General features: G+C 49.4%; 1 protein-coding gene across 3 annotated transcripts; it reads left to right on the top strand.

Annotated features, from left to right (window-relative positions):
* The first annotated feature begins 5,840 nt into the window (after positions 1-5,840).
* Positions 5,841-16,541, top strand: TNFAIP8L2 (TNF alpha induced protein 8 like 2). Of its 3 annotated transcripts, none has more exons than XM_083591595.1 (2): positions 5,841-6,236; positions 14,732-16,541. In XM_083591595.1, the coding sequence occupies exon 2, from the start codon at positions 14,741-14,743 to the stop codon at positions 15,299-15,301; it is 561 nt and encodes a 186-aa protein (XP_083447721.1). In that variant the 5' UTR covers positions 5,841-6,236; positions 14,732-14,740; the 3' UTR covers positions 15,302-16,541. The 3 variants fall into 3 exon arrangements, with proteins under 3 accessions (XP_083447721.1, XP_083447722.1, XP_083447723.1); XM_083591596.1 differs by lacking the exon at positions 5,841-6,236 and adding an exon at positions 10,658-11,169 and having other exon boundaries at positions 14,732-16,533; XM_083591597.1 differs by lacking the exon at positions 5,841-6,236 and adding an exon at positions 14,527-14,610 and having other exon boundaries at positions 14,732-16,533.
* Positions 16,542-16,966: the final 425 nt, after the last annotated feature.

Here is a 16,966-nt window from a genome sequence, read left to right on the forward strand (position 1 = left end):
TGCCTCTTTCAGTCATGTTTTTTCCCCAGATGGTTGAATGAGGCTATTGCTCTGTATCTTTCTGTTTGCTTCCGCTTATCCTGCCCTGAAACTCGACAGTTCCTGTCACCCTCAGCCATCTTACGTGAACGTAGGAACCTGCCTTAAACTGAGTCACCCCATGGGCCCATCTAGCCCTGGGTTGTCTACACGGGCTGGCAGCATTTCTCTGAGACCGGTAGCCAGGGATAGCATCCCCTCTGACCAGAAGGCACGGGGTGGGAACGGGACGCGTGAGAAAAACTGGGGCCAGCGTGAGATCATGGTCCCCCAAAGATGCACGGCGCCCTGAAAGCACACATTTGTGGGTGCTGTGCAAGATCTCGCCCCTGAAGAAAGCACTTTGTTCAGGGTGAGATTGTGAGACCCAAAATGCCCCCTAGTCTCTCGGTTCAGCCTCCTCCAGCCAGCAGTCAAGATGGTTATAGCTTCTTCTTCCTTCTTGTTCCCAGAACACCTTTAGATTTCAAAAGGGACGCATTTTCCTGTGACATCCTGGGAAGCAATATAATAATAATAATAATAATAATAATAATAATAATAATAATACAGTGGTACCTCAGGTTACATACGCTTCAGGTTACAGACTCCGCTAACCCAGAAATAGTGCTTCATGTTAAGAACTTTGCTTCAGGATGAGAACAGAAATCAGGCTCCGGCAGTGCGGCAGCAGCGGGAGGCCCCATTAGCTAAAGTGGTGCTTCAGGTTAAGAACAGTTTCAGGTTAAGAACAGACCTCCGGAACGAATTAAGTACTTAACCCAAGGTACCACTGTAATAATAATAATAATAATAATAATAATAATAATAATAATAATTTATTATTTACACCCTGCCCATCTGGCTGGGTTTCCCCAGCCACTCTGGGCGGCTTCAAACAAAAGATTAAAAATACATTAAAACATTAGTCATTAAAAACTTCCCTAAACAGGGCTGCCTTCAGATTGGGGGGGGTGTGGCTTTTTGCATTGCCAAAGGCTCAGCACCTGACTCCCCATTATTTCTCAATGGCTCTGCAGTTAGCTAGCCTGGCCAGTCTGGTTTGCATAAGCTAACCCGGGAATTTCCTGTCTGGTGCAGTTCTGCAGCTTCCTGTCCCAAATATTATTAATTTCTACCATTTATTAATTTCTACCATTCGCTAACAAACTCTGATACCCTAGATCTATGATAATATATAGATGTGCACACTGAGGAGGAGGCACATTTCCATTCGCTGTTTCTACACGGGATGGAAAGCCAAGAAGGGCCAGCCAGCCAGCCAGCGGTGCAACAGGCACCCTCCCCTGAGGGTGCACCATTCTGCAGCAATGCATAGACCCAGCCATGTAAATGGGCGCAGCAGAATCTGAACAGAAAAGAGGAAAGGGCAGTGGTTGCTCGTGCAGGGGTGCGACGGGGAACCTCTTCTGTGGGTGGCCTCCACTTTTGGCTCTGCAGAGCCTTTAACAATGGCCTGGAGGAGCCTGGGGCCTTCCATCTGCTACTGAACTCCCAGTCCCTATCAAAACCCCTAGCCACTGGCCAATAGGACTGATGGGAGCTTTGGGGGGGGCAGGGTCAAACGACTTCCGCATCTGGCTCAACAGTTTTGTGGAACACTCCGCATCGCATTTCTGAAATCTGGGGTCTGTCTTTGCTTTGTAACTCGCTCTACGTGGGGCTGCCCTTGAGACTGACCCAGAAACTCCAGCGGTTGCAGAATGCCGCAGCGAGACTCCTTACGGGGTCCTTACCGTGGGATGACATTCACCCGGTGCTTTACCAACTGCACTGGCTCCCGGTGGAGTACAGGATCAGGTTCAAGGTGCTGGTTTTAACCTTGAAAGCCCTATACGGCCTAGGACCCTCGTACCTACGGGACCGCCTCTCCTGGTATGTCCCATGGAGGACCTTACGGTCTTCAAACAAAAACATCTTGGAGGTCCCGGGCCACAGGGAGGTTAGGCTGGCCTCAACCAGAGCCGGGGCTTTTTCGGCTGTGGCCCCGATCTGGTGGAACGCTCTGTCCCAAGAGACCAGGGCCTGCGGGACTTGTCATCTTTCCGCAGGGCCTGCAAGACGGAGATGTTCCACCAGGCCTTTGGCCAAGGCACAGTCTCATCCCCTCTCTTCTTCTGTAATCCTCACAGAACTCTAGCCCAATGGTTGCCATTAATTTGATTTTGAATTGATTTTAGAATGAATTGATTTTAGAATGTTGTGTTACTCTTATTGTTGTTAGCCGCTCTGAGCCCAGCTTTGGCTGGGGAGTAAAGGTAAAGGTAAAGGGACCCCTGACCATTAGGTCCAGACGTGACTGACTCTGGGGTTGCGGTGCTCATCTTGCTTTATTGGCCGAGGGAGCCGGTGTACAGCTTGTGGGTCATGTGGCCAGCATGACTAAGCCGCTTCTGGCGAACCAGAGCAGTGCACGGAAATGCCGTTTACCTTCCCGCCAGAGCGGTACCTATTTATCTACTTGCACTTTGACGTGCTTTCAAACTGCTAGGTTGGCAGGAGCAGGGACCGAGCAACGGGAGCTCACCCTGTCATGGGGATTCGAACCGCCGACCTTCTGATAGGCAAGTCCTAGGCTCTGTCGGCTGGGGAGGGTGGGATATAAATAAAAAAATCATTATTAATTATTATTATTATTATTTCGCACAGCTGCCAATGGCTCTCTCCTCTGCTGAGATGCCCCACCTTCTATATTTTGCATTTTCTGCAGTTCCGATGGACTGATTAAACAAACACAGCCCCCACCGGAATAGCCTGCCGCTTTATGAAGTCTCCGCTCAGCAAAACTTCCCCTTATCTGCCCCTCACTCGTGGCTTCCTCTTGGCTTCTTGTGGTTTTGCTGGGTGCCTCCTCTATGCAGTCGCAACCACCACCACGCATTTCCACGCCAAGCATTAGAAGGAGTCTTATTTAGAAACCCCAAAGCTATCTGCCCAATCAGCAAAGATCAGCCAGAAGAAGAAAGGGGGTGTAATTGCCCCTGTGATTTGGGGGTGAGCATCCGCCGCCGCTCAACAGGTCTCCTCTTCAGCACAGTGTGGGAGAAAGTGTTTCCATCCCTTTTAAAAGATTTATCTGCATTTTTCGGTGCTCAGAAAAATAATCAGCCTCCCTCCTTTCACTCGTCCATCACGGAAACTTTCGATTTCCGGGAGGGGAGGACAAGACGTCTTCGGAGAGAGTAAAACGTTCAATCAATCAATCACGCTGCTTCTGCTTCTATGAAGCGAAACAGCTACTGAATCAAACCCCACGCCAGCCAGACAAGGTGGGACACATTTGTTAAGGTTTCGGTCATGCTTTCAATGCATTTCCTGTTGTTGTTTTTCTGGTTTTTAATTATGGTTTATGCAAACTGCCTTGAGGTGGTGGTTTAGGAGGCGACGAATAAATGGAGAAACAGAGAAATCGTTGCAAGTGAAGAGTCTGCCTGCTGGATCGGGGCCGAAGACACATCTCATCCAGCACCTGGTCCTCTGAAGTGGCTAAGCCCACCAGGAGGACTGGAGGACCTTAAAGGTCATCCAGATAACCAAGGCAGGGTTTTTGCGGGCTTCAACATCCTTGACCAACGGTCCTTCAGACGCTGCTGAAAAACTAGGGCTGTGCACACAAACACACACACACAATCCAATTTGGGGCCAGATCCAGCGCTTTGGAGCAGCCCTGATGCGACCCTGGGCCAACCTAACACAACCCCTCTCTGGCCAAATCCTGGGCTGACCCAAATTGCATTGGGATGTGGGATTTGGCCGAACCCAACGCAATTTTCCCTAACGTAATGCATTTCTGTATGCGAGGTTCATTCATACTTAAGGATTTAAGTTCCCTCTTTACCCCTGGAGACCTCACTGGAGAACTGCGTTGCAAAATTCAAAGTGCAAAACTCATTACTTAGCTGGGGGAACTGCGTTGCAAAATTCAAAATGCAAATTTCAAAGGCTGGTTGCATTTCTGTCTTGTTTTGGAAAGTGGAAATAGTTTCAGCCTTAACTCCAAAGTGAGGTCCCCGTTTGCACTGTGCACACCACATTAACAGTCGTTCCCAAAGAATCCTGGGAATTGTAGTTTGTTAAGAGCGCAGCTGAGAGTTGTCAGTAGACCCCCCCCACACACACACACATTCCCCTCACAGAGCTACAATTCCCAGAGTGCTCCAACAACCAATCTCTCTTCCCAGGGAACTCTGGGAAATGTAGGCCTGGGAAATAAAATAGGGCCCTTAACAAACTACAGTTCCCAGAATGCTTTGGGGGAAGCCATTGCTGTTTAAAGGGCTATCATCATGCTGTAAATCTATAGCTGAATCTGATTTCTGCCTCCTCCTTACTGTCATTGGGCATTATCTTCACCAACCTGGTTAACCTCCTCTGGTTACACTAAGGGTGTTCAACGTCCTTCTTCAAATGAGGCTCCCAAAATAATACCCCAGTGGTGGGCTGACCCCTTCCTAGGAGGTTGGAGGGGAGTAAGAGTCCCAGGCCAGGGACTCTTACTCCCCTCCAAACCCTCCTTTCTCCTCCAAACCCTCCTTTCCCACGAGGTCATTGGCTGAACCCCATTTTTGTCACACACACCAAACTGCAACCAAACTCTCAGAGAGAGAGAGAGAGAGAGAGCTCTCAGAGAGAGAGAGAGAGAGAGAGAGAGAGAGAGAGAGAGAGAGATTATTCATTCATGCTCAGCCCTTGAAGCCCTCGCCTTTCTCTCACCCACCCCTTTCTTACCGTCAAACTGAGATTGTGTAAGCGGCTTGCGGGCAGAGACTTGTCGCTTGGCCCATGTTCGGCCTTCACCTCTTCCTGTCCCCTCCCCTCTGCCGCATTCCAACGTCCAGCATAGATTGTCAACTGCCTGAGGGCAGAGATCCTGCTCCCTTTCCTCCTCTTTCCTTTTCCTTACGAGACGCCGTAAAACAGGGAAATATATGGCGGGGCGCCGTATAAAAGCACTTCGGAACTCCTGCCCATTGACACATCCGGCAGGCCCCTTTTCAGCACCCGCTAAAAGCATTTTTCTTCAGACAACGCAACCCTGTGGATGTGTGCGTTTCGCCTGCTTTCTGTTTATCAGTGCAAACGCTTTCGAGTGTTTGTTTTTAGCTGTTTCCGACCCACAATTTTGTTGTCTCCTTCTTTCCGCTACTGTGGGTCCCCAGATGTTGTTGGACTACAACTCCCATCATTCCTAGCCAGCATGACCAGTGGTCAGGGATGATGGGAGTTGTAGTCCAACAACACCTGGGGACCCACAGGTTGAGAACCGCTGCACTATGTGATGAAATACCGTATTTTCCCCGTGTATAAGATGCCCCCATGTATAAGATGACCCCTACTTTTTGAGCCCACAATTAAGAAATAAATTTATTTATATATTTAATTGCAACATTCCGTGTACAGTCATATATCGGGATGAAGTAGCTTCAGCTTAAGCATTTTTGGGTTGCGCTCCACAGCGACCCAGAAGTAACGGGGCGAGTTACTTCTGGGTTTCGCCGCTCGCGCATGTGCAGATGCTCAAAATGACGTCACGCGCATGCGCAGAAGTGGCAAATCGCGACACGCACACACAGAGACATGGGTTGCGTTCGCTTCAGGATGCGAACAGGGCTCCCGTTCGCATCCAGAGGTACCCCTGTATAAGACGAAGCCCCAATTTTAAACTTAAAAAAAATGGGGGGGAATAGTATTATACACGGGAAAATACAGTAAATAAATGCACCAAATGCTCTGCCTAATCAGATGCCGATGCCGCCAAAGCACTGTACCGGCGTCCCCGTGGGCGCCAGCGACGCAGAGAAAAACACACACACACACGAACGCTCAGGTATGCAGGTTAGGCCTTGTCTGGTCAAGTCTAGAGCCGAACCTCCCAGCAGGAGAGGGTGGGGAAGCCTCCGGGCTACAGATGCTAACACAGCAGAGGCGCAGGTCACAAACTATGCAGACGGTCGAGGCAGCCGGCCAGTCGCTCTGCTCCCTGGGCACCTTTCAACAGGCAGCTGTGCTTTCCGCCTCTGAAGAATGAAGCTGAGATCCGTCAGCTGACGCAGGGCGGGCCTGTCACTCGAGGAAGTCTCCCCGAGGCCACCCGACAGCCTCGCTCCTGCCTGCTGGGTCCGGGCTGCTTCTCCTTTCGCTCCTCGAAGCCTGGCGGAGGGCCGCTCGCATGACCTGCAGAGCATTGTGGTCCCACGGTGAGTGAGGCGCGCTTTGAGGGCTTAATAACAGAGGTGCTTCAGAGCAAGGGACAGAGAAGGCAGGTCTGTTTGGGCAAGGGGACGGCCGCCGGTCTCTTTTCTGTTTTCAACAAACGCTGAGCATTCGTGCTGCTCCCGGGCGAGCCGCAACAAGTCGGCGGGGTTGAGTCACCAGGGCGGCGAGAGAACGAAAAACCGGGAAGTGTGTCCGCAGGTTAAGATCAGGGAAAACTTCGGCCCCAGAAGCTAAGCTTCTAAGTCAGGGCTTTTGCTTAGGGCATGCTAAGCTTTCAGAGAGAACCGCAGCGCCCCTGGGCATGGGCAGAGTGCGTCGCCACCCCACGCTGAGTTAACAGGCCTCAGGCATTTGAGGCTGGGCACATGGGAATTAATGCGCCAAAGGCCCATGAAAAGCCCGAAAGAATCGTAGAATTGGAACGCCAAGGGTTCACTAGTCCACCCCCTGCAATGTTGAAACTCAGCACCACTGGGAAAGCTAGTCTGAGTGGTTATCGTCCTTTAAGATGAGACCATGTGGGGGCAGAATGTAGAAAGCGTTTGCCAGAGGGCATCTTCTGGGGCTGTGAACATTTGGCCACAATGCTATCCCAATGGAGAGAATGGTTCTGGGTGCATGGCTGAGTGCCTTACTTTCTTTGGAGAGTGTACAGCAGGCGCTAGTCCTCAAGGCTTGAAAATGCAGCTGCACAAAGGTGATTCATGGGTGAGGCACAGATTAGCCTTTTTTCTGGTTTCCGGTACCTTTGGCAAAGGGAGCAGGCCACAGTTTTCCAACGTGAGGACAGCTTGCCTCAGCCCTGTAAGAACCGCGTTGCCGTATCAGACCCAAATAGTTCCATCTTGCTTTGCATCCCGGTTCCTGACACTGTGGACAGCCAGGTGTCTCCCTGAGAAAGCCCCCTGCCACTATTTCTCCCCGCTATCAAATGTTCAAAAAGGTAGCCTATCCCTGTATATGGAGGTTCCTGTAGACAGATGCAGCCTCTCCAAGAATCTGTGCAACCCTTTCTTTGAACGGCAGACTAACCTAGCAGCCGCCACCCCGTCATGTGGAAGGAAGTTCCACAGGTCAACCACAAGTTGCCTTTTAGGGCCTCCCGCCAATCAAATTCCCTCGGCAAAAAACCCTAAATTCCACGCTTGCGAGACAGGGAAGTCCACCCTCACCCCCTTCTCTCCCCGTGCTGTTCCCAATTTCAAAAGCTTCGCTCGCATTTCCCCATCGACGCCTTTCAAGTTCCGCTTTTCTCCTTTTCGCTGAGATGGAGGAAATGTGGAAAAACAGTTTCGCCTCGCAGTTTTGCCTGTTTCTGCTTCTGTTGCCACTAACCTGAGCATGGACTTGAGGAGACAGCTGGGAATGGGGGACCCTCATTTTATGTCGCCTTGCTGTGACTCTAGCTGAGTGACCCAGCCCTCATAGAATGAGAGGAACGTACGAGGGCTGCACCTGTTGGATTTCTGCCTGCTGCTCAGCTACCCAGACCCTGCCAGGATACAGTGGGGGGGTGGCACACCTAGAGGAAATGGCTCTCCTCCCAGATATGCCTTCTGAGGGCTTGCGCCTGCGTCCACACACCGTCAAGGATGTTTATTTCAGTAACCAGCAATTAAGACACACTCATTTATTATTACACGGAGCCAGGAAGCCATTAAGTGGCAAGGCTAAACTGCGGCTCGTCAGCCAGCTAATTAGCATCCTCCTCTTGGAACAGAGGAATCATTAAAAGGGGACAGGATATGTAAGCGGCAAGGATGTAGCTGCAAGAATCTTTTTTGTTACTCGTTTTTGTTTTTTTCCTTTGCAAACCACACAAGGATCTGGAACACAGGAAGAAGAGAGCGTGATGCCTTTGTCAGAGTCAGGCCGGTGGGGTTCATCCAGCTGAGTGTTCCTCACACTTACTGGCAGGTGGTCTCCAGGGTTTCAGACAGGGGTCTCTTACCTGGGTATGCCTTTTGGGACCGTCTGCCTGCAAAGCAGAGATATAATTTATTATTATTATTATTATTATTATTATTATTATTATTATTATTATTATTATTAATATTTATTTATTTATTTATTTATTTATTTATTTATTTATTTATTTATGCCCCGCCCATCTGGCTGAGTTTCCCCAGCCACTCTGGGTGGCTCCCAATTGAGTGTTATAAACAATACAGCATTAAATATTAAAAACTTCCCTAAACAGGGCTGCCTTCAAATGTCTTTTAAAGATAGGATAGCTGCTTATTTCCTTCACATCTGGTGGGAGGGTGTTCCACAGGGTGGGCGCCACCACCGAGAAGGCCCTCTGTCTGGTTCCCTGTAACCTCACTTCTCGCAATGAGGGAACTGCCAGAAGGCCCTCAGTGCTGAACCTCAGTGTCCAGACAGAACGATGGGGATGGAGACGCTCCTTCAGGTATACAGGACCTAGGCCGTTTAGGGCTTTCAAGGTCAACATGAACACTTTGAATTGTGCTTGGAAAAGTACTGGGAGCCAATGCAGATCTCTCAGGACCAGTGTTATGTGGTCCCGACGGCCGCTCCCAGTCACCAGTCTAGCTGCCGCATTCTGGATTAGTTGTAGTTTCTGGATCACCTTCAAAGGTAGCCCCACGTAGAGCGCATTGCAGTAGTCCAAGCGGGAGATAACCAGAGCATGCACCACTCTGGCGAGACAGTTCGTGGGCAGGTAGGGTCTCATCCTGCGTACCAGATGGAGCTGGTAGACAGCCACCCTAGACACAGAATTAACCTGCACCTCCATGGACAGCTGTGAGTCCAGAATGACTCCCGGGCTGCGCACCTGAGCTACTATCCTTTCCTTTGAAATGAATAAGATTCCAGTCCTGATGGTTCTGAATAAGGGTTGGTTTAAACTGGGGGGAAAGAAGTTGCTTTCTGCTGAATTAGACCATTGGTTCATCTCACTCAGTGTTGTCTGCACTGACTGGCAGCAGCTGTCCAGGTTTTCAGACAGGAGACAATTCCAGGGATTGAACCCAGAAGCTTCTGCATGTGAATCATGTACTGCACAACAGTCGTACCTTGGAAGTCGAACAGAATCTGTTCCAGAAGTCCGTTCGACTTCCAAAAAGTCCGGAAACCAAGGCACGGCTTCCGATTGGCTGCAGGAAGCTCCTGCAGCCAATCGGAAGCCACGAAAGTCGTGCCAGATGTTCAGGTTCCAAAGAACGTTTGCAAACCAGAACACTCACTTCCGGGTTTGCGGCGTTCGGGAGCCAAAATGTCCGAGTACCAAGGCACTCAGGGTCCAAGTTATGACTGTACTCCCTTTGAAATACAGTAGTACCTCAGGTTAAGTACTTAATTCGTTACGGAGTCCATTCTTAACCTGAAACTGTTCTTAACCTGAAGCACCACTTTAGCTAATGGGGCCTCCTGCTGCTGCCGCGCCACCGGAACACGATTTCTGTTCTCATCCTGAAGCAAAGTTCTTAACCCGAGGTACTATTTCTGGGTTAGCGGAGTCTGTAACCTGAAGCGTCTGTAACCCGAGGTACCACTGTAATGCTAGGTTCCCAATCCTTGTCAAGGGCTGACTTAGGAAGCAGCTACAGTGGTACTTCCAGTCGCGGACAGGATCCGTTCTGGAGCTCCAGTCAGATCCCGAGGTTTCTGCAACCTCAGGGACCGCTTCTGTGCATGTGGCAAAACCCGGAAAAATACTTCCAGGTTTGCTGCGTACATATCCCAAAGGATACGTAACCGGAGGTGAACCTAAGTAGAGGTACCACTGTACTTTGACCATTGAGTTCTGCAGCTTTCCTTCAAAAATAAAATAATGTTCCAGTCTTCATTGTCCCCATATAAGGGGCTGATTTAAACAGCAATGTCGGAAACTGCCTTAAGTCGAGTTTGGACGGCCATCTGTCTCGGGTGCTCTACGATTCTACGAAGTCCAACCACTGACCCGTTTAGAGATGTCACTGGGGATTGAGCTTCTGCATGCAAAGCAGGTGCTCTAACCACTGAGCAGTGCAGCCCTCCCCTTCAAGGATCCAAGAAGCATGGCAAGGTGTGGTGTGAGCAGATTGTAAGGGACTACATTTCCCTACGACTAAAGACTAGAGGCTCTCATCATGCCAGCCACCAAAGTTTTCCTTGCAAACAGGGACCTCGACTCTGCCTTTTCCCGGAGCTGATGATTCTCTCGCTCAAGATGTTCATCCCAAAAAAAGAAAGTACCATATTTTTTGCTCTATAAGACTCACTTTTTCCCTCCTAAAAAGTAAGGGGAAATGTGTGTGTGTCTTATGGAGCGAATGCAGGCTGCGCAGCTATCCCAGAAGCCAGATCAGCAAGAGGGATTGCTGTTTTCACTGCGCAGCGATCCCTCTTGCTGTTCTGGCTTCTGAGATTCAGAATATTTTTTTTCTTGTTTTCCTCCTCCAAAAACTAGGTGCGTCTTGTGGTCTGGTGCGTGTTACGGGGCGAGAAATACGGTAATTGGGCAGAGGGGCAGAGCGAAAGGTCAGGAGGGCTCTATTGTGTGCCGCTCAACCACCACCTTGAAACTCTGAAACAGACTTCAGGAAGGAGCTGAGCTTGTTGGCTTGCGACAGAAGGATAAAAACAGGAAACCCCAGTGCATCTGTGGGGGTGGCGAGGAGAAGAGAAGGAAAGGAAACGCTGACTTTTAAAAATATATTCCGAAGCATCGTGAGAAGGCAGGGCTGCAACGGTGCCTGGCAGATCCCCCTCGCACGCTGGTTTTAAAAAGAAGAGGAGACAGAAAAAATCAGCTTTGCGCTGCAAGCCGCATTTGGCTATTTGGCGGTGCGCTGGTTCACAGGAGCGGAAGGAGAGGCCTGTTCCGTCGCGGTGTAGGCGCACGAAGACTGCCACGACCCCACGTTCTGCGCTGGGCATCCCTGAACATCTCACCCGATTGAGGAGGTACGGAGAGACCAAGCAGAGATTAAATCATTGCAATTAAATTTTTAAAAAAGAGTTAAGGTAGGTTCGGTTCCCAGAGGGATAGCCACGTTCGTCTGTCTTTCTGCCAAAGCAGCGGCGTCTTAAAGCAAGATTTATCTGAGGCCCACTTCCTCACAGTGAGCAAAAACCACAGGCACGTCATGTGCAGAAATGCAGAACTGCCCCGGTTTGCCACATCACTCCGAGACTCTCAGATTTAGCTTCTTCTTCCGAACCCAGCTGGCATTTTGGGTCCGTCGTTCATGCCCAGCATCAACTGCCTTGTTCCTTATCTGAGCATGCAAAGATACCTTCCTGCGGTCAGTTCCGCAGATGTTGGCTGCTTCCAGTGTCCCATAGATGGATGAGAATATTTTTTCTCCACACCCGCCCCTCTGGCAGAAACGCACGCATACACCCTTCCTTTATTGCAGGAATGCGGAATATACAGTGGGCGTTTGGGTTGCGAACATGATCAGTGCACGTTCGCAACCGGCAGCGGTGCGTCTGCACACGTGTGGGTTGCGATTCGGCGCTTCTGCGCATGCGCAAAGTGCAATTTAGTGCTTCTGCGCATGCGCGACTGCCAAAAACCCGGAAGTAACCTGAGAAGACACTGAGGTCCAGCGCCGAGGGCCTTCTGGCATTTCCCTCCCTGCGAGAAGCCAAGTTACAGGGAACCAGGCAGAGGGCCTTCTCGGTGGTGGCACCCGCCCTGTGGAACGCCCTCCCACTGGATGTCAAAGAGAACAACAACTACCAGACTTTTAGAAGACATCTGAAGGCAGCCCTGTTTAGGGAAGCTTTTAATGTTTAATAGGTTATTGTATTTTGGTGTTTTGTTGGAAGCTGCCCAGAGTGGTTGGAGAAACCCAGCCAGATGGGCGGGGTATAAATAAATTATTATTATTATTATTATTATTATTATTATTATTATTATTATTATGGTACTTCCGGGTTTTGGTGGGTGCATAACCCAAAAACACGCAACCTGAAGTGGCTGTAACCCGAGGTATGACTGTATACATATATATTTCTGTCGAGGGCCACATTAATAGAATCATAGAATTGTAGGGTGGGAAGGGAACTCAAGAGTCTTGTAGACCAACCCCATGCAATGCAGGAATCACAGCTAGAATCATAGAACTGTAGAGTTGGAAGGGACCATGGCGGTCATCTAGACCAACCCCCTGCAATGCAGGGGTCTCAGCTAAAGCATCCATCCGACCAATGCTTACAAACCTCCAAGGAAGGAGATTCCACCACTCTTACTCTCAGAAAGTTCTTCCTGGTGCTTCATTAGAATCTTGTTTCTTGTACCTTGAAGACGTTGATTTGGGTCCTACCTTCCAGAGCAGCAGAAAACAAGCTTGCTCCATCTCCCATGTGACAGCCCATGTGATGGCTATGCGGTGATTGATTAGAAGCTTTGCTTGCCCCCGGAGTCCACACGCTTCCTCTGCGGTGCTCTGCTCCCTCTGGGCAGCCTCCAGCTTCAGCAGAGTGATACACAGCGTAGAAGCAGAAGTGGTTAGCCGTGTGTGCGTAACAAATCAGGCTTAACGCACGCTTTCTTCCTTATCTTACAAATAGCTTTATTCTGGTACAGATCATAACTCTCCTGGTGACAAAGCACACATTTTCTGCTCCTCTCCCGGAACGGAGCAACACACAGACTGAGAGACACAGTAGAACACTCCCCTCAGTATTCTAAACACGCCTCAGAATGTGAGACGTCACTCAGAACTTCTTAACCCTGTAAGTTCTGACTCTCTCCATAATGGCTTCAGATATTTGAAGCTGACTAGCTTATCTACCCAGCTTCCTCAATCGTTCCTCATCAGGCTTTCCAGACCCTTGATCATCTTGGTCGCCCTCCTCTGCACACCTTCCAGCTCATCAATATCCTTCTCAAACTGTGGCGCCCAGAACTGGACGCATAATTCCACGTGGGATCTGACCAAGGCAGAATACAGCAGTACAGTCATACCTCACGTTACGTCTGCTTCATGCTACGTTCTTTCAGGTTACATCCCGCAGCAACTCAGAAGTACTGGAAAGGGTTACTTCCAGGTTTTGCCACTCGCGCATGCACAGACGTGCAAAATGACGTCATGCGCATGCGCAGAAGCAGCGGATCGCAACCCACATGTGCGCAGATGCGTCGCTGCAGGTTGTGTTCTTTTCATGTTCCGAACGGGCCTCCGGAATGGATCCTGTTTGCAACCAGAGGTACCACTGTATTATCACTCCCCTTGATCTGGACACTAGACTTCTGTCAATGCAGCCTAGAATTGCATTGGATTTTTTTTTGCTGCTGCAGCAAAAATGAGTATCTGTCTGGGTCTGCATGCTGACAATGGGCAAGGCTAGAGCCACTGGTAGGCAGTGTTATAGACTTCTGTCTGTCTGTCTGTCTGTCTGTCTGTCTGTCTGTCTCTCTCTCTCTCTCTCTCTCTCTCTCTCTCTCTCTCTCTCTCTCTCTTCTGTCACCCACCACACACTTTCCCTGCTTTGCTCCTCTCCCTCAGTGCTATCCCCACCCCCATGAAATTACCCCAGGGGCTGCATGCCCAACCCTTGATTTTGTTGGTGGCAAGGGGGGAGAAAATTGTATAAAAGGAGAATTCCATGGAAGCCAAGATCCAGGTTTGGGGCAAGTACTCTTTGGTAAGAGAACCCTTCTAGAGATTTAAAATCACAAAATAAGTGTGGAAACATAGGTTGTGAGGCTTTTAAAATATGCTCTCGTGAATGAGCTCCAGAATAGTCCCCTCTTCCCCAAGAAAAAGGCGACATGTTTGGTAAGTTAAAATGGTTTACTTACAAACTCTCTAAAGGTCATGTTCATGTGCTTTTTCCAGACAGCATTCAGAAAACAATGCAGAGGCAGTAAAACATAGCTTCACTACAATGCTGAAAGTTCTTAAATTATTGGTATAGGAACACAAGAATGGCTTGTAAGAGCCATGCGGTCTGAGCTTGGAGCAACCAGCTCATTGAGTTTCTCAGGTAGATTGGAGGGGAACAAAGTCTTGATTACCTAAGTCCCTCCCAAGGTGAGCTAAGCCTGGCAGGACAGCTTACTCTATGGTTTTAACCCCTTCATGTATTAATTAAGACTTAAGCATGTTGGTTATATTGAGCTGGTTATCCCACAGATAACTCCTATATTCCTCACCTTTGAATTCTGGTTCGACACGGAGAATGTTCAGACAGACCACACAGACACAACACTGTCCCGAGAAGGCTCTCTCAGCATCCATTCTCCCTCTCACACACAAACAGAAGCCAGTTAAAAACGACAGTTAGTGGAATAACAGTCACAACAGAAACGGAATGCCGTTCTCATGTGACTCACAGTCAGCATATCACATGAGAGGGGGGAAACCCCATGTTAAAAGTACACAGTAATTTAACGTAAGTAAATATTCCCATTTCAGGAAATTAAGTAATTATCCTTAACAGTGGCCTGGGGAGAGGGGGTTATCCTGGGGCGAGTCTAGACAGCCTTATAAAACCTCTCTGTTGCCTTTTCCAGGCAGCCACGATGGAGGCGTTCAGCTCCCGCAACTTGGCCATGCAGGCCGAGAAGAAGATTCTCAGCCGGATGGCCAGCAAGTCCATGGCCAATATGTTCATTGACGACACCAGCAGCGAGATCCTGGACGAGCTCTACCGGATCTCCAAGGAGTACACGCAGAACCGGACCGAGTCCCAAAAGGTCATCAAGAACCTCATCAAGGTGGCGGTCAAGATCTCCGTCCTGTACCGCAACAACCGCTTCAGCCCCGAGGAGCTGGGCCTGGCGGAGGAGTTCAAGAGGAAACTCCACCAAGGAGCCATGACGGCCATCAGCTTCCACGAGGTGGAGTTCACCTTCGAGAAGGCCGTCCTGGCTGAGCTGCTGAGAGATTGCCGGGACCTGCTACTCCGGCTGGTCGAGAAGCACCTGACGCCCAAGTCTCACGGGCGCATCCGCCACGTCTTCGACCACTTCGCCGACACAGAGCTCCTGGCCAAGCTGTACAGCCCTGGGGAGCCCTACCAGCCACGGCTGAAGAAGATCTGTGAGGGGATGAACCGTCTCATCGATGAGGGGAAGTTGTGAAACCCACCGAGGAGGAGGAGAGGAGAAAATAGGTGGGAAGGAACACACACGAGGGGTGGGGAGGGGGAGACACGAAATTTAACATTGGCCAAATCCTTCAAGGACCTAGGGATTCAGATAGACTGCCTCTGGACCTGGGGGATCCATAAGAAGAGAGCCCTGCTGGATCAAGGGAGAGGGGACTTGTTGTGGATAAACATATCAGACGACACAGCGATTCTTCAAACAGCTCTTGTTTATTCACAGGCCAGGACAGAACTGAACTGAAGGGCTCAGTCAGCCTGCTTATATAGAGCTCCAGTACCACGTTACTGTAACAACTTTCTAAAACTATCCAATCACTGAACGTCACTTTCGATCCTTCATTTGCATAACTATCTACAGTATCCCCCTGCTGGCCCAGGGTGAGAACTTCAGTACATAACAGGACTCATCCACTCTCACGGTGGTCAAATGCCTGTAAGAAGCTAGGGGTCCAGGTAGACTGCTTCTGGGCCTGGAGGTTCTGTCAGGGCATGAGACGAACCCTGTTGGATCAGGCCAGCTGGAGAAGAATAAATGGGTTCGCCCTGCGGTGAGAAAACGAGACGAGGGGTACTTCTTGTGATCTCTTTGGCAGGCCGGTAGCACCCACAGACCTTGTTTGCGGAGTGGCCCGATCAGAAACTCAGCCCCTCCCAGCCTCCCTTCCTATGTCTTCGGAAGCCTGCGTGCTCCACAGCTCATTTTTGCAGCCGATAAGGACTAGAAACTTGGGAATGAAAGCTGAGTTTCGAAAAATCTGGAGGGGAGAGTGATGGGCAGTAAACCTCAAAACCATCTCTGGCTGCGTACACCGGACTTATTACAGCTCCATCCCAAACCTTCCTGGTCCATCATCAATGAGAAGAAATGTGTTTTATATTCTTTAAATGCTGTTTGCAGATGTTTACTTTGTTATGTTTGGTGCGGGGGGAGTGGGAGAGACCTTGCCACTATTTTTTAATTATTATTATTTGCTTCTCCTCTGGAGTAACAGATCCTTTCAACGTCTGTATCACCACCTCTGGCTGTTGATCATGGTGGTATCTGACAAGGTTGATGGGAACCATAGAGCTCAAGCACCAGTTGATGGAAAAGCGTTCCCTAAGAAAAGGGACCGTTTGCTAAACCGCTCTGGGAATCATAGCTCTATGACGGGGTTGGGAGGTCTCTTAACAATGCTTAGCACCCTTAGCAAACTATAGTTCCCAGGATTTTAGTTATAGAGATAAGATAAATGAAAGAGGGTAAGGCTTTGCTGATTTGATTATTTAAATGGGAATACAAGAAGGGGAGGTGTGAGGAAGTCAAAGAAACAAGCAAATGAGTTTTAAGTTATGAAAAAGAATTGTTTTTAATTTTTCTTATTTTTTCTGTGTGTTTATTCTTTTTTTGGTTTTTTTATTATGTGTTTTTGTATAATTGTTTTTGTAAAATCTTAATAAATATTTCTTTTTAAAAAAAACTATAATTCCCAGGATTTCTCGGGGGGGGGGGGAGGGAGCCACGGCTGTTTAAAGCGGCAGGCACAGAGCTTTAAGTGTATTGCGGCCTTGGTGAGTTGCAGGCAACAGTCCATCCCTCGCTGCAAGATCAGCACCCTGGACAGCTGCCCCAAAGGAAGACCAGCTTGCAGCAAAAAAA

Source organism: Podarcis filfolensis (genome assembly GCF_964270895.1).
Source record: "Podarcis filfolensis genome assembly, chromosome: 16".
NCBI lineage: Eukaryota > Metazoa > Chordata > Lepidosauria > Squamata > Lacertidae > Podarcis > Podarcis filfolensis.